Here is a 17794-nt window from a genome sequence, read left to right as displayed (position 1 = left end):
CCATATTTTACCTTCAGTTGTTTTTGCAGCTTTATTAATTCCTCATTTTCATCTCTGTTTTTTTCCGTGGTGTTGCTCATCTTTTGCTGCCAGTCACTATTGCTCTGGTTATTCAGCTCTCTGTATTTCTGCTTCCATGCTTCCAGTTCTAGTCAGTACACAAAATGAGGTTATATAACACACAGTTTAAATGTATATTTGACCACATTCACATCCTTCTACTGAAGTTACGTGGATTTATCAGCTGTGACCACAAAGGGACAACAGAAGCCTTTACCTGTTAGAAGTTTGTTATGTCCTATATACAATTAATGCCTAAATAACACTCAACAAATCAAAACAGAGATTTAAAGCAGCTATATATATATATATATACAATACATCCAGAACAATTTTGCCTCCTTGTTCCCTTTGCATGGAGAGATTACACCAAACTAATCTGTTGGTCTCTTCTAATTTGGCTTCAAGCACTTGACCTTGTTTAATCTGAGTCTGTTCTTGTTCTTCTAATGCCATCCACAGATCTTCAATTAGTTTTTCCTTTGCACACTGTCCTGATTTGGGCCAGGACAGAGTCAGCTTTCCCTGGGCTGAGAGGGAGCACAGCTGGCGGGTGGTCCCAATGCTCACTGGAGTATTTCCCACCGGCGATGCCGTGCCCAGGGGGTACAGCTGGGCTGGGCTCTCTCTGCCGCTGCCGGTTTCGGGTGCAGTCGGGTGCTGCTATGGGGGGGGGTGTGTGGTTGCCATGCTTGGTAAGACACTGCTGCATTTTACCCATTTTTTTGGACTCACTATTGCTACTGTTGTTTTCTTGTTATATTTAGTAAATTTCTTTCTTTTTATTCAACCTACGAATTTTCCTCTTTTTGTCCCTCCCCTGTTTCACCGGGGAGGGGGGAGGTGAACGGCTGCCACGTGGCGACTGGCTGCCGGCTGAGCTCAAACCTCAACACACACAGATCTGAAAATAAATTTACAGATGAGCCCCCATCCTGGTTCCCACCATTCTCTCCCAAAGTGCCTTCATCACAAGTAATTTCCCCCATTTCCTGAGATCCAAAGCTCTATTAGAAAGAAATAGAGTATCTCTACAGAACTTTCCAAATCCAGAATTCTGAAGTGATTCTCATCAACTTGATTTAGGTGAGCATGTCAGTGTTAACGTCAGACTAAGGCTGGTATTGATGAAAAACTAACTATTGTTCAACTGCTGAGTGTTTATCAAACCTGCAGAAACTGTTACTGTGCTAGTTCATGTGTCAGTGTTCGATGTTGTTAACATGGCCAGCTAAAGTGGCAAATAAACACCAATATCGAGTAAGTTAACACTGATACAGCAAATCCAGCCTTTCTTTGGGGCTTATGTTTCTTATTCTAAGACTGTTTCTTTGCTTTCAAATATTCCTGCTAATAATGATTCAATAAAAATTAGTTCCTGACTATAACATTTTAATGTCCAGGTTGGAGTTTCTCAGTATTTTAAAATATAAATATGCAAGACTCTCCAAATTAGTTAACATCACAACTCATTATGTTGCCATTCCACACCCAAAAAATGGCACAAGAAGGGCTTTTTCTGACCTTTACACGCTTTCTCATACTGTTTGGAGATTTCTTCCAGTTTCTCATTATTCAGCTGCTCCTAAATATCACATTGAAAGCAAATTAAAGAAAACATGTCAAAAACATGTTGAAAGAAACAAATACACATGCTACATATTAGTAGCTTTTCATTCTGAGCCTCAATAAGTATTAAATAAAGACAGTCAAGAATAAATAAGTTTTTCATATATTGAAAGGAGCATTGAAGCTGTCTAAAAAAGTGTTTAGAAGACATTACTCTAACAAAAGAAAAAAGTGTTTCCTGACACATGATCCCATCCACTCCTTGCTACTTCTCAAAGGATTATACACTGCATGTTGAGTAGGGAAAAGGTCCTGAAATGTCAGGCTGCTGGGAAGACATTAATACTTTTTTAAAGCTTAACTTTCAAGCCCAAACTCTTGCAATAGTCTTCTGGATTTTAAGTTCTTGTGATATCCCATGAGGTTCTAAGAAATCCCACTGCTTAGTAACTAAATACTAACAATCCACTTTACTAAAAGTTATTCCATTTTTTCATTTATTTTCCCCAAACTTAATAGAAAACATCTCAGATTTTAAAAAGTCTCTAGAAGTTTGTGCTTTCCTTTTCCAATTAATCCATCTTTTCCTCCCAGAGGTGAGCATTTTCCAAAAGTCTATATTCTGAGGCTTTGCAGTCAGCACAAACAACAACATACGGCTACTGTTGTTATGAAGATTACAAAGTCCTCCTCCATAACCAGGTTAGCTGACTTTTGACAAGCCTTTTTCAAGTGTCTCAATAAAATTTACTCCCCCCCTTCAATATCAGCACTAATCCATGTTTTGACCTCCGGGCTTTAGCTCACAGCTCAATGGCAATGGAACTTTAGACTCACTCTCACTCTAAATGGATCGCTGAACGCAGCCTTGTTATGAACCACTTCTAACAGCTGGGGCTTGAGACTTGTGAAAACAGGTTTTACCAACAGAACCCCAAACAAACTTGCAGAAGAAACATTTGGCCTATGGTTACAAACCTCTTTGTGTACTTGCTGAATTTGTTTCGTGGCATCAGAAAGTTTCTCTTTCAAATCCGCATTTTCTTCCTCTTTCCTCTGCAAATCTTTTTTCAAGCTCTGTACAAGGGCAGAGCTCTCAGAAAGATCTTTACGTAGCCTTGTGTTAGAAATGAAGAGACATAAATAACATTAGTGTTACACATCTCAAAGAAACAGCTTTTACACATTAACTCAGGCTCTTTGATGGCTGGTTTTATGCATGAATAGAATCGCAGATCTATCAGCTAAATGACAAGCATTATAATTTTGGATTTCAGCTACTTATTATATGATCCTGAAGTAATAAACCACTCAGATTCACTCTTGAACAGTGCAATCTTTTAAAATTCTTGTTTTTAAGCACAGTAGAGTAACCATTTCTATCATTAGGTGTCCTTACACAGCAACAAAAGGGACAAGGTTAATATCAATTAAGTATAAACTTGATATTTACATCCCAGACCTTGTAAGGATCAAAATAAATAAAAATCAAAAGAAAGTAGAAAAACCAATAACATGGTAACAAGTCCTGTTGTTATTAAGTGCTACAAAGTCATTAAGAAGTTTAATGGGTTTATTTTTAAATGGTCATATTTATTTTAAAAAGCTTACAGTAAGTTATCTTGGATTTTTACTTTGCAATTACCTAATAGAAGATATTCTTAAATTCCATAATTAACAATACAAAATAAGGTCTCACAAAAGGAAAACTTTCAAAGTTTTACAAGCACAGTGTCAGGGATCCCCAGACCTTCATGCTAAATTGTATTTTAGAGTACATGCAGGTACCCACAGATATTGGAACTAAAGAAACCCCAGTCAGAAGGGTTACACAGCACCTTAAAGCCATTTTTACATGATTGCAATTTCCTTGCCACATAGCAAATATAATCTCTCAGATACATTTAATTTCTTATTTCCTAAAGATTTAAAAAGTAGAGGGGGCTGGGGAAGTTCTACTCTCCTACACCCATTATTCCTTCAAGTTCTTACAGTATACTGTGTTCACCTAGAACAGCTATTACCAAAACCAGCTATTTACTGTTTAATTACTAGGCTTTTTTTTCCTTTCTTCTTTTCCTTTTCACCATTCAGTCCTTTCTAAAGAAATCATTGCCTGCTTTTATACGAGTTACAGGATATAACATTAAACTATGCCATTTCCTCCAAGAAGGGTATGTAACATAATACTATTAGAAATCCCCAAATAATTCATCCTTTCCTGTTTCCCCCTACAATAGTTCTGCAGGATTTAGATCTATATTTCTGAAAGAATACACAAACAGGTGAGGAAAACAGAGCTAGCAAAATATGCAAATATAGAAATCAAGTAGTGGATTAAAAGTTCTTAAGCAGTTTGGTTAATAAAGTTGACAAACATGCAAATGTGTTATGTCAAAATAAATGGATGTTCACAGAAGGTAGTTCTAACTTGAGTCTGTTCTCAAAGGGCTAGGAATTATCTCATTGTTTACTTACAATTCTATAGATTGTATTTGCTCATCCTTATTTTTCTCTTTTTCTTGAAGAGTGTGTTTCATGTTCTCCAAGCTGTTCATCAACTGCACAACTTCCTCCTTTACATTTGCTTCCTGATCATTTAATTCTTTCAGTTTTTTGTCTGAATTGGCACATTCCTCTTGCAGAGCTACTGTATTCCTTTCCAGATTCAAAATAATAGATTCTTTTTCTTTAGCTACTTCTTCTAACTTTGCTATGCTCTCATCTTTAGCTCTAAAAGCCTCCAAGAGCCATTCAAGCTCTCTTGTTTCTCCCTCGGAGCCGGTAACTTCCTCTTCAAACGGTGCAATTACTCTGTGATCCTCTGCAGCCTGTTTTCCAAAATCCTGGGTTTTCTTCTGGATGTGCTCTTGTAACTGGTTCATAAGATCTTTTTCATTTGTGGACTGATAATCTGGATTTGCAGTCTCATTTAACTTTATTTTCAGTTGATTATTATAATTCTCAGCATCATCAAGTCCCTTCTTTAAGTCTTCAACTTGTTGAAGTGGTTCTTGAATCTGCTGACTTTTTTGTGAAGAAGCTCTCTCCAGCTCATCTTTCTGAGAGTCTAAGGAATCCTTTAGATCAACTGAATCAATATCCGTAGTGTAAGACTCGAAGTGACATTTATACAACTCATCTACTTTGGACTGCATTGTTTTAATTAGCGGCACTTTATAAATTATATTTTGTTTAGCACCTTCTACTTTGTTATTTAGCTGAATAATCTTTTCTTCTTGTTCCCTATTGATAGTTTTCTGTTTGTCCAATTCAGAAACAATCCCCTGATAGTCAGCTCGACACTGCTGAAGTTCTTCACCTAAGCCAGAAGCCCTTTCTTCTGAAGCAGAGAGCTTGAGATTTAGGTTTTTTATTTGCCCACTGAACTCCTTTTTGTTTTTTTCTCTTCTGCACTGTTCTTCAGGTGCAGCTAGCTGACCTTCCAAGGTTTCAGTTCTTTCCCTCAGTGCTAGTAGTTCTGCATAGTTCTCAGTATTATTTGCTTTCACATATTCAGTTCTCTTTTGGTCCAGACAGTCATCTTCCCAACTCTCCTTCATACCTCCTAGAAAAACAAAAAAACCAACAGTTCAGGATGATTAAAATCAATAGTACAAGTCACTAGCACTGCCAAATAGCAATTACTACATGGAAAATGGTCACCAGCTGAAAGCCACACCCTTATATCACATGGCTTTTCGAAGTCTTGAAGTAAAGCCCCTCAGAACAGTTTAAAATGCAGTTAAGTGCCTCTTAGGCTTGTAGACGTGGTTTGCAGCAAGAGGTGTTCAGGAGCCTTAAAGAACATTTTGCCATGGCTCTATTCCAGCCTTCTGCTCTGCACCACTACAGAAAAATCTAGCTAGTTTTACTAATGTGTAGTAATACCTATGAGCTAGATAACGGTCACAGTTATGTCTAGTTTCCACTTTCACTGGTTCAACAACCCTTTTAATACAGCCCATCCCCCATTTTACATTCAGAAAAGCAATGGCATTGTACACTTCCCTGAGAATTTTCATTCATACTCAATATGCCCTTACTTTAAAAATTAAGCTAAAAATCCAGCACAAGTGTTTTGCTTAGTGTTTGGGACTTTCTTCTCTTTTTTCAGTTGCTTTCTAATCTAGATACAAGGAGAACTACTTATGCCCACACCTAATGTGTTGCATGTAAGGTTCTCCCAGAAAGATCTACAACATTCCATCAGGATCCCAAATTTTCATAAACATTTTATTAGCTTAAGACTGTTTTTTCCCTGAAGTAAAATCATAGGCATTTCATCACCTTCAAAACTGACTCCAGCTGTATTTTACACAAGTGTTTTAGAATCCAGCTGGGTCCATTTAGTAACATGCAGGTATGTTTTAGTATTAAAACCAAGCCTGACTATCACTACAGGATTAGGCCATCACAGCTGTGTACTCCAAAGTGATACTATAGATTTCTGTGAGTACTGCAGCTACAGTAAGGTGGAGTTTGGCAGTCATCTCCCTTTGGGAGCATTAAGCACATGGGTACATGTGTACTGCATGGAAACATCCTCTGAACAGATCCAACAGGTTTATTATAGAGTCACTAACAAAAAGTCGTACTGAAGCATTAGAAATAGTGGTTTCCATCTCAATTCAGGTTTTGGTTTTTGATTATTTTTAGAGGGATCAAATTCTACAGGACACTTTTTTCCTCCTGCTTTTCTGTACCCTTTCTTTTCTGTTCTAATGAGATGTATCAAGTGTTCCTGCTAGGCCAGAGGAAACAGCAGCTTTACTCTGGCTTGTAAAGCCATGCTTCTAAATACTACAAGATTAAGAATTTGGGACTGGGAGATGGTTTTCTCTGAAAGCCTAGTTGTGTGGTCTCAAGAAAACATATCAGACAAAATACTACAAACTCCTCACACTGGACATGAATTTTACATACTTCACTAAAAGGGAGAGGTGCCGAGATGTCTTAAGACATATTTTGCTCTCTAAGGTGCCAAGATACAAAAAGTAGCAGAGTTTTGCCCAACAGCTACAGTGAGAAGGGTATGATCATTCATAAGAGGATTTAGAGGTGATCGAGATGCTTTGTGCTGACAACCACAATCATGTAGCAAAGCAGGATAAATACTAGTGCAAGAAGATACGTGATATTCTGTGCAGAAGCTTCTTACGTAGGAAGTACTAAGAAAGGAAAAAATCCCATCCCAAAACATGGGAGGCAAGTCCTAGAGAAGAGTACAAAAACCTGAACCTCAAGACAAGATAACCTATCTTCTCACGAAATAAGCTTTGGTCACAGGCCACCAGCATGTCTGAATTCTACAACAAAGCCATCACAATGTACCTGTGCTCATTTTCCTATTGTACCAAGTATGTTTAACAAGAATGGTTAAATGTAAGTATATATAAGTTTCATCATTACAGAGCATCTAACAACTCAGTTTTTAAATTAGATGCCTTATATTATCAACAGCCACAAATCAAACATATTTAACATGACTGAAGAGCCTGCTCTTCCCAATAAAAAGAAAATCTCAGTGCTGTCATTGATTGGCACTGCTAACTAATTTCTTGTTTGAGAAGAGCTATCACTTCTCTATTTTTTGCTGCTTGAAACAAGTTTCAGTCATGAGATAAGAAACCTATTACTATATAGTATATCGAAGAGTCTACATCAGCTTCAGTTCTCACCCCCTTCCTGTAACATTTATATAGGTGGCACTACCAAATGGTCATGCTGGGATCCAGTATTCATCCAACCAAAAAAGGTAGAGATAAATCAGAAATGCACCTGGTACAGACAGAAGCTTTTCTTAAGACAGACTTCAAATGACATGTATTTGAACAAGCTGCACAGACATCAGAAGTGCCCTACTGGATGACACACCATCAGTTGACCTTGACCTAGCCTAATATTTTGCCTCCTTTTGCTGCTGTTGGCAGACCCAGCCACTTCCCACAAACCTTTTCTGACATAAGACACCTGGGAATGTTGGAGGAACATGAGACAATCAATCCCTGCCTGACCCTTTCAGTATCTGTGTATGACCCTGTTGGCTGTTAGCTTGTCTAACCACTCCTGGGATCTGAGAATTATCTGTCTCTCTCACCTTCTAGGGCAACAAATACTAGAAGTTCACTACCCATGGCATGAAGTGCTGTGTTCCATAAACTTAAACTGATCTTCTAGATTGAGCATTCCCTTGGTCTTTTACTGCAGTGATGCATGACAGTCCAGCATTCAGTTTATTCACCATCTGTATCCTCAGTTTTCTGTGATCATGTGAACTTGACAAGTCTCCTTTTAACATATTTTATCCCTCTTTATGGAGATAGATATTTTCTGATCCCTATTTTTAACCTTATTCTCTTTTTCTATCCTATCCTCACCCAAACAATTGCCTGGAAGATCTTCTTACTTGCACCTGTTCTGCAGGAAGAAGGCAAGAAAGTGAGGGATACAAAGGGAAGATCTTTCATTCTCCTTTGGCATATGCTTCCCATAGTCCTATGAGAGACTGGAGCCCAGCTCTGTCCTGAAGTCAAGTAAGAGACAGGCAGATCTTACAAATACCATTTTGTACAAGTCAGTCCCATATAGCTCAATCTCACCAATTAATAGACTTTAATGAAATGGATAACATAAGTAGTGGTTCCCTTTTAAGTTTCACCCTTATGCTTGAAGGTCTTCAACTGTAGCTGGTTTATTCACCTCATTCTAAAAAGACTGGTAAGCTCACAGCTAAAGCAAGGGAAGCAAACGTGGAAGTGCAAACGTGAGAGCTGCACAAAATATGTATCTGTGGACTTAAAATAATTTTACTTCCATTCAAGTGAAAAGCTTTTCTCCTTTGCCAGCACTGTCACCTTGCCCAAAGCTGGTGTGTTCACAGCAGCACACAGCACGAAACCCCAAGTTTCACAGTCTGTGCTGTAGGACTGAACAATCAGTAACTCACTGACACCTTTGACGCTTGTGTAGGCAATTTTAAAAAACTTGAGCAGGGGATGTTTCTTTCCCAGAAGTCCACCAACAGCAAGTTTAGTCCAAAAACAACTGTTAAGAAATTGATTAAGAACTACAGCTGAGTCTGCAAGAACATTCACAGATGAGAAAAAGCAGCAGAAAGGAGAGTCTAAAAACTAACTTTTATTTTAAGCATTTAGGAGTGAGCAGTATAGGACCTTCTGCAAAAGATGATATTTACATACCAGTTATTCTGATTTACAGTTTAACAGAGTAGGTTTTCTCCTCACAACATAATGTTTACACTTCACAATTTTTCGCTTCTGTTCTGGAATAGTAATCAAGTTTTTTTGGAAGGCCCCCTCTTGAGTGACAGTAGAAATTTTACCTTTCTCTGCAGGTGGCTCTTTTTCCACAATAGGCTTACTTTCAGAGCAACGTTTTCTTCCCACTTCCAATACAGTCTCCTCACAATCCTTGAATTGGCTGCTTTCAATCACTTCGTTAAGAGTTCTTTTCTGTGAATTTTCTTTTCATGGTAGTTACAGTGTTGTCCTGTGTTAAAATAAGATCAGTTACTTTGAAGTTTTACCAAGTGAGCACTTAAAACCCTTAGTAATCTTTTAAATGCAAACATTTTTACAAATCTATCTGGGCAACCTGTATAAGGGGTTGTCAGAAGAACAAGTCAGTTACAGCTCAGTTACTCAAGCAAAAAGCAGGTACACCTTCAGACAGTAATAAGCACAATGTTTTGCACTGTACAGAAAGTAGAGCAAGAGACCAGGAAACTACAAAATGCAAAACGAGTTTACCACCTGAAGTGTCCAGTGTCGAAAGAGTTGAGGACATTCATGATTTGCCCAAAGGGCCAATGGTCAGCTCTACAAGTTCACAACTTTCTTGTCATAGTTGGTAGAGCTGGGAGTTTTAACCGCCTTCAGCAAAGCCACAGATCATTTTTATTATGACAGACCTGATGCAATTTGAAAGCCTGGTCAGTTCTGTCATACGTACTTTATATTTGTATATTTGACTAAGAATGAAGTTTCTTTACTCACAAGATGACACAAGTACCAAGCCATGCTGGTTGCCAAGGACCAATCACTCATCTAAGTAACTAATTAAAAAAAAAAAATCTGTAGAACAGACTTGAGGTTTGTGGTCACGTTTTAAGTTTCATGCCACAGAGACTCGTCAAAACACTGGACAGAGCTGGAGCCTTTCTCTTGGCAGGAGCAGTGACAGGAAGCAGTCATCACAACTGCCATCACCCTGAGCATTCCTGCTACTGAAAAGCTCAGCTGCTCGGAGGCAGAGAGGGAACAGAAGATTAAGTATGGTCAAAGCCTTAAGTTCACAGTGGAAGAGAAAAAGGGATCAGATGCTGCCTAAGTTTAATTTAAAATGTTCTCAGAACTACGTTTCAGGTTACTGGGCATCAGGCTCAAAAAACCACCTAACTGCATGTTTAGATTTTTTTCTAACCTGTATCCATGTAGCCCAGCCAGTCTTCTGGCATTCAGCAGCCAGCAGCAGACTAGCCAGCTGCAAGTTCTATTGATCCCATCAAAAGCAGAGATACCCTGGCCATCCACTCTTAGTTCACACTCTGCTCAATACATTCATATTACTGCTCTGCCTTAAAAAGTTTGTGTGCATGGTGGTAGTAGGTGGAACACACTGGTTTTTGTTGCCAATTTACACAATCACTGTCCTTCTCACATTAACTTCTAACTTCAATTAAATTTGACCTTTTGCTGCAGCAAAACCTCCTTTCCTTCCTCTTCCATTCAGGCAAAAATAAAAAGACAGTGACATAATCCCTCTCTTCCCACTGCTAAAGTCCTCCCAGTTTGAGTGGCTCTTTTTTTTTCTTTAGAGTGGCTCTTCATGGTCTCATTGACAGTCCTCCAATAGTAACTCCAGATCACTGCTTCCAAAAGTCCTATTTTCCACACACACCTCCACACACGTTCTGCTGTAACTTCAGTTTCAATGCCAACTTCACCTGCTGCCATTTCAAGAAAGTAGCAATTACTTACAGAAAATTTCAATTTTCCAAAATCGTCAAGTCCATTATAAGCACAGGTTTAGATTTTTTTGTAAACAGAAAATTAAGATGTCTAAGACTCACATAGTCTTTCATGTTTTTTTCTAAACGGGATATCAAATCCTGCAGTCTCATGGTAACGTGATCTTTTTGCTCCAAGATGTTCATTAGTTCTTGAATCCTTTTATTCTGCGTATTCATTTTCTTAGAAAAGAAAGTAGTTCAGTCAATGTTAAATTCTTGAACTATACGATGCATTTAGAAGCAAGATCAGTTAAGCTAAGCTTGATATAAAAAAAGCTAGAAACATACTACAACAGCATTTTAAGCCACTGAAATTTTGTATTAAAGCAAGTAATTCTGCACAAGGTTTTTTTTTTGAGAAAGTTACCTCAGTTGGTTCTTTATGCTGCTCAGCAGACTCATCCGATTTAATCATCTGCATTTCAAAGTCTGTAACAGGAAAAGAAGCCTGCATCAAATAAGCAGCCATTACATAGTTTACTCAGTAATCCATTTTTCCAGATCTTCTGGTATGTTAGTAGCTTTTGAATAGACTCATTTATTTTTGTGTTGGCTTCTACTTGCAGGACACATTTCAAAAGTTCAGGTTGTTTTGAACAGAATTGGGCCCTGCAACCCATATAAAATATAGATCATGTCAAGAGACTTCTGCTGAAATCGCACTATGAGGTATTGCTACTGTTATCTATGAATGTTCCACAGAATACCTGAAACCACTGCATCAGCCAAATGTAAAGTGCTGGGATCACGATATAACCATGAAATCACGAATAAATAATGTTGACGTGTTACCCTACAATTCAGAAGTCTTCAACTGACAGTTTTAAGTTTTGTCTTAAAAATGAAATAATCAAGGCCTGTGGGATTGTTCAACCTGAACATACACCAAACAATTGATTATCACCTCTATGCATAAGATTTGGTTCCAAAATCCTGCTCAACTGGATTTTACAATGCTCAACTACTATTTTACAGTAGTCATTTCTTTTTTTCTGTCACATCACACACACACCCAGCTCACCTTTGGTTTTCTGTGTCAGCTGCTCTTCAATTCTGATTAGTTCATTGGTTTTCTTTGTCAGCTTTTCTTTGGTCTGAGTTAGTTCAGTGGTAGTTCTGCCCAGCTGTTTTTCAAGCCAACCTGTAGCTTCCTGAGGGTCCTCTAGAGACACCACGTGTCTGTGTGTTTCTTCTGCCTGCTTTTTGATATCAACGACATCATTCTGCAGAGAATCAGTAACGCCCTCAAGATCAATGTAGGTGCCTGTCCCTATGCCATATTCTTCACTCCGAAAGATAATTTATATCCATTTAGAAATAGCAAATAATTACACAATACCCATTATTTCTACTGAAAATTTGGAAGACCATTATGTCCTCAAACATCTACGTACAGTTAATTCTGACTTCAAAGCCATCTTGTGGGTTCACAGGCAATTTGTTTGCCAGTTTCTGTCTACCTTCACACAGAAGTCTCCAGCATCAAGTAACAGCTACTTTATTTTTAAAGCATTTAATGGCCCACCATCACACTCCCTTTTATATCACCACAAAAACATCCCCTCCAAATTTAATATAAAAGCTAGCATTTTTACCCGATGAGAACACTGAATGAACACAGCAAGCAAACAGCTTTAGAAGGAATACATCTGAAATTTTCAAATATCAGTAAAAGTTTGTGAGGTCAAATGAGTTTGTGGCAACTTATCAAACTAAGTTGCACTTAAAACATTGACTTTATATCTTTCCTCCTTGTTTTTTAAAAACAAAAGGTTCCAAACTCACAAGAACCAGCCTCAACCTAAGAGTTTAGTTATGCTTAAGTGTATATACAATTGTCATTGCTTCAGTTGTAGCTACAATAGCCTTAAGAGGAAAAAAGTCTCTGGGACCACTCCAGTACAATCCATATACGGGGCCTAAGAATTCAGCTTCAAATACCTTAAACAGGCACTTAATGCAACAGTTTATAGCAAAATTGCAGCTTTTCCCCCAGTTTCTTTGTATACAGTAATTTTCACTTTGTGTTGCAGAAATGCAGAAAACCCCAAAGATTCCTAAATGCATATCTGAGGCACAGCAACTACTCCTGTTGAACATGATAAATGTATCTTGCTGAGGATACAGTTACACAGCATGCCATTCCTTGAAACCGTTCTTCTAATTCTTGAGACGTACCATCTCCACAACAGGTGGTTAGTGAAAGGGATGTTATCAGGGGGATAAAAATACCAGAGGTCCAGCTTGTTCACTGCAAGGCTGATCCTTTAGTTTATTTTCTTCATCCATGTCTTCAAGATAACCATCTACAAGTTCCTTGAAGATCTCCAGGCGCGTGTCAGCATCTTCTTCAAGCCGTTCTCGTTCGTAAGAAAGGCACTCACTACAGTAGGAAAAATAAGTCAGATAAAAGCTAGCTAGCAGGAGCTGCTAAGAAGTTATTAGTACAGCTGTCTATAAACAAAGATGGTTTTTTCTTTATTTTGGCAATAATAGAACAATACACAAAATGGTGTTCCTACACCAAAGCAGAAGTGTATTTCCTGCACACACACTCCTGAAGAATGAGAGGGAGACATATATACACAGATTATGGCTGACACTTAACTACGAGCATTTTTTCTAAGCTTCTTGAGCCAGAATACCCATTTGAAGTAGCACTAAGGCTGCAGTAACCAAAGAATTTGCAAGTGTCACTCTTTCTATCGACATCCTATCAAAGCTCTTCTGTTAGGGAGAGCTCTGCAGGAACACTGCTGACAGATTACACACACACCCCTCCACCGCCCCCCCCCAAATCAAGGCCTTTCCTACACAGTATTTTTCCTGAACTCATAGTCCAAACAGCAACTGATCTATTAACAGAGGCAGTAAGTCTAGCAGAAGAGTGTGGTCTCTTATAGCCAAGAGACAGATTTAAGAAATAAGTGAATTGAATTTCATTGTTTTTAATCATTAACTTTAAAAACCACTTAAAGCTAACTTACTTGAAATATATTTCCAGCTCAGCAAAATATTGGGCAAATTCCTGCATCACCTCTTCACGAATTTGTAGTTCCAGCAGTAACTTATTCTTCTTCTCAGCAGTAAGTTTGTTCTTCAACTCTTCTGTGAGACTCAGCAGCATCTAGAATTACCATTAGTATTAAGTTTTTTATAAAGAAATGGTTTCCCAGAAGTGAGATTTTTCTCATTCCTCAAACACTACAACACCACTTTACTCTTCCACCTGACAAAAGCTCTTCCAGTCCTTTTATTAGCTTATTCATAAACAGGAACATTTATGAGTAGATCAAAAGATCTCTTTGGTACTAACACAGCAATTTATAAGTTTGCACAGAGCAGAAATTTGTGAAGAACATCCATTTCATTACAAGAATTGTTGAAGTTGTCTTAAACAGGCTTAAGCTCCACAGAATTTGGCTCTTGTTTTCCAGATGCTCATTTTTGGGGCAATATTAATGAAACTTCCATAAAACAGTTTCTAGTCCTCCGTTCCCTCCTCGTCTTCCCTAGAAGTGACTGAATTTGCTTAAGGAACAGTTTTCAGCATTTTCTTGTGCATAGAATACAGAGGAACAGTCTGTATTGCTACAAGCAGGTAATACTTGCTGTGCATTGACAGGAGGAGGAGAGAAAGCCAAATCTGCAATTCTTACTGCTTAGTCTATATTTAGACACATTATAGAGTTTTCCTACAACAGGCATTTTAGCATTTTAGTGTGACTAAGTAGTGATGATGTTGTTGCTGATTTCTGGCCAAACGACTGATCTTGGACAAGAACAGATGTGTCCATAGCTAAAACGTACCCAGAAAACAAAGAATAAAGTCTTCAGTATTTTTTAATCCTCTACTGGCACTTCCAAGACAGACCTGTTGCACTTCCTTAGAGGTCTCTGAGCACAGCACTCCCCCAGTCTATCCTCTGCTCAGAGTCACTGCTCAGACCAGTTTCCAGCTAGAGTACAGAGGAGGCACTTTAGAGTCTAACCCTTCTTTTGACTGCAGGAACACCAAGTTTCAGTAGCTTGACAACCTACAAGAGGGTTGTCACCTCACGCACCAACAGATTTCTGTATTTCCTATACTCTGAGTTTCTAGTTGCATTACATGAATGCCATCCCACAAACTCTGTTTCTTGAGCAGTTCTATCACCCTCACAGTCTGCTCCTTTTAGTGTTGTACTTAACCTGCTTAGATGAGCCCACATTCTAAAGGCCTGGATCTCTTGTCCTTTGAACATATCTAACTGTCAACAGAAGTTTTCCATGGCTTCCATTAAGGCTGCAGCACTCATCCCCAATACTTTTGTCTTCCAACTCCACCAGGGTTCTATCACTGCACTTACTCCTGCTCATTCTGCCTAACCTCCACCTTCCCACTAAAGCTTCTAAGGACATTAAGACGACCTCTTTGGTGCTTAACCTATATACCTCAGGTGAGCAATATTCCACATTAAGATAGCAGTACTATATGGGGCAGTTAGACTTGCTCCTAGGTGAGAGCATGGAATGCCTACAGAAGAAAAATTCACCCAGATCTCAGGGAATTTCTTCCAAATATAGCAAGTGTCTTGTCAGGCTGGATATTTTATGGGAATTATGGATTTTTCACAGAATCACAGAATCAACTAGGTTGGAAAGGACCTTGAAGATCATCTAGTCCAACCATTAACCTAGCACTGCCAGTTCCCATCTACACCATATCTCTCAGCGCTATATCGACCCTACTCTTAAACACCTCCAGGGATGGGGATTCCACCACCTCCCTGGGCAATCCATTCCACTGCCTAATAACCCGTTCTGTAAAGAAATACTTCCTGACATCTAGTCTAAACCTTCCCTGGCGCAACTTGAGGCCATTCCCTCTTGCCCTATCACTTGTTACTTGGTTAAAGAGACTCATCCCCAGCTCTCTGCAACCTCCTTTCAGGGAGTTGTAGAGGGCCATGAGGTCTCCCCTCAGCCTCCTCTTCTCCAGACTAAACCCCCCCACTTCCCTCAGCCGCTCCTCATACGACCTGTGCTCCAGACCCTTCACCAGCTTCGTTGCCCTTCTCTGGACACGCTTGAGTCATTCAATGTCCTTTTTGTAGTGAGGGGCCCAAAACTGAACACAGTAATCGAGGTGCGGCCTCACCAGTGCCGAGTACAGGGGTAAGATCCCTTCCCTGTCCCTGCTGGCCACGCTAGTGCTGATACAGGCCAGGATGCCATTGGCCTTCTTGGCCACCTGGGCACACTGCTGGCTCATGTTCAGCCGGCTGTCAATCAACACTCCCAGGTCCCTCTCTGACTGGCAGCTCTCCAGCCACTCCTCCCCAAGCCTGTAGCGCTGCTGGGGGTTGTTACGGCCCAAGTGCAGCACCCGGCATTTGGCCTTATTGAACTTCATACAGTTGGCCTCAGCCCATCGCTCCAGCCTGTCCAGATCTCTCTGCAGAGCCTCCCTACCCTCAAGCAGATCAACACTCCCACCCAGCTTGGTGTCGTCTGCAAACTTACTGAGGGTGCATTCGATCGCCTCGTCTAGATCATCAATAAAGATGTTGAACAGGAGTGGCCCCAAAACCGAGCCCTGGGGGACACCACTCGTGACTGGCCTCCAATCAGATTTAACTCCGTTCACCACAACTCTTTGGGCCCGGCCATCCAGCCAGTTTTTCACCCAGCAAAGCGTGCGATCATCCAAGCCTTGAGCAGCCAGTTTCGCCAGAAGAATGTTGTGGGAAACGGTGTCAAAGGCCTTGCTAAAGTCAAGGTAAACTACATCCACAGCCTTTTCCTCATCCAATAAGCAGGTCACCCTGTCGTAGAAGGAGATCAGGTTTGTCAAGCAGGACCTGCCTTTCATAAACCCATGCTGACTGGGCCTGATCCCCTGGTTGTCCCGCATGTGTTGTAAGATGGTACTCTGGATGAGCTGCTCCATCAGCTTCCCGGGTATCGAAGTCAAGCTGACAGGCCTGTAATTTCCTGGATCATCCTTCCGACCCTTCTTATAGATGGGCGTCACATTGCCCAGTTTCCAATCTGTCGGGACTTCCCCGGTCAGCCAGGACCGCTGGTAAATGATGGAAAGCAGCTTGGCGAGCACCCCAGCCAGCTCCTTCAGCACCCTTGGGTGTATCCCATCCGGTCCCATAGACTTGTGTGTGTCTATGTGGTGTAGCAGGTCACTGACTCTCTCCTGGATTGCGAGGGGGTCGTTCTCCCAGTCTCTATCATCTGGCTGAGGGGGCTGGATTTCCTCAATACAACTAGTCTTGTTATTAAAGATTAAGGCAAAGATTAAGTACCTCAGCCTTCCCCTCATCACTTGTTACCAAGTTTCCTTCACCATCTAGCAGGGGATGGAGACTCTCCCTGGTCTTTCTTTTGCTATTGACATACTTATAGAAACATTTCTTGTTATCTTTGATTGCTGAAGCCAGATTAATTTCCAGCTGGGCTTTGGACCTCCTGATTTCCGCCCTGCATAGCCTCACAGCCCCTTTGTAATCACTGTGAGTGGCTAGCCCCTTCCTCCAAAGGCTGTAAACTCTCCTTTTCTCCTTGAGTTGCAGCCTAAGCTCCCTGTTCAGCCAGGGTGGTCTTCTCTGCCGCCTGCTCCTCTTAGAGCACCTGGGGACTGCCTGCTCCTGAGCCATTAACACTTCCTTCTTAAGGAGCGCCCAGCCTTCCTGGACCCCTATACCCTTCAGGACCATCTCCCAAGGGATCCTGTCAAGCTGGTGCCTAAACAAGACAAAGTCAGCTCTTTGCAAGTCCAGGATGTCAGTCCTGCTTAGCCCTTTCCTGGCCTCTCTAAGAATAGAGAACTCTATTATTTCATGATCGCTGTGCCCTAGTCGTCCTCCAACCGCCACATCATCCACCAGTCCATCTCTGTTCACAAGGAGGAGATCTAGCAGGGCACCTTCTCTGGTTGGTTCTCTTACCAGTTGTGTTAGGAAGTTGTCCCCCACACATTCCAGGAATCTTCGGGACTGGTCCCGCTCTGCTGTGTTGTATTTCCAGCAGATGTCTGGGAAGTTGAAGTCCCCCACAAGAACAAGGGCAAGCGACCATGAGATTTCACCCAAGTGCCTATAGAATATTTCATCCACCTCTCTGTCCTGGGTGGGTGGC

At 40.4% G+C, this 17794-nt stretch overlaps 1 protein-coding gene across 1 annotated transcript; it reads right to left on the bottom strand.

Moving 5' to 3' along the window:
* Window positions 1–526: 526 nt before the first annotated feature.
* Window positions 527–11921, bottom strand: LOC141948422 (kinesin-like protein KIF20B). The gene is made up of 8 exons (XM_074880832.1): window positions 11685–11921; window positions 11031–11092; window positions 10724–10843; window positions 8975–9141; window positions 4108–5197; window positions 2608–2746; window positions 1585–1645; window positions 527–723 (listed from the first exon to the last, which is right to left on the bottom strand). The coding sequence occupies exons 5-8, from the start codon at window positions 5190–5192 to the stop codon at window positions 527–529; spliced, it is 1482 nt and encodes a 493-aa protein (XP_074736933.1). The 5' UTR covers window positions 5193–5197; window positions 8975–9141; window positions 10724–10843; window positions 11031–11092; window positions 11685–11921.
* Between the last annotated feature and the right edge of the window lie 5873 nt (window positions 11922–17794).

The sequence above is a fragment of the Strix uralensis genome, chromosome 11, assembly GCF_047716275.1.
Source record: "Strix uralensis isolate ZFMK-TIS-50842 chromosome 11, bStrUra1, whole genome shotgun sequence".
Taxonomy (NCBI): domain Eukaryota; kingdom Metazoa; phylum Chordata; class Aves; order Strigiformes; family Strigidae; genus Strix; species Strix uralensis.
This window is presented reverse-complemented; position numbering and strand designations above follow the sequence as displayed.

Bases quoted from the DNA above. Each gene is read 5' to 3' on its own strand.
- LOC141948422 (XM_074880832.1), bottom strand. From the start codon at position 5,192: ATGAAGGAGAGTTGGGAAGATGACTGTCTGGACCAAAAGAGAACTGAA. The intron at 2,747-4,107 runs GTAAGTAAACAA...TTCTAACACAAG, and splicing joins CAAATACAATCTATAGAATT to GCTACGTAAAGATCTTTCTG. The intron at 724-1,584 runs GTCAGAAAAAGC...CCCCCCCCATAG, and splicing joins GTATGAGAAAGCGTGTAAAG to CAGCACCCGACTGCACCCGA.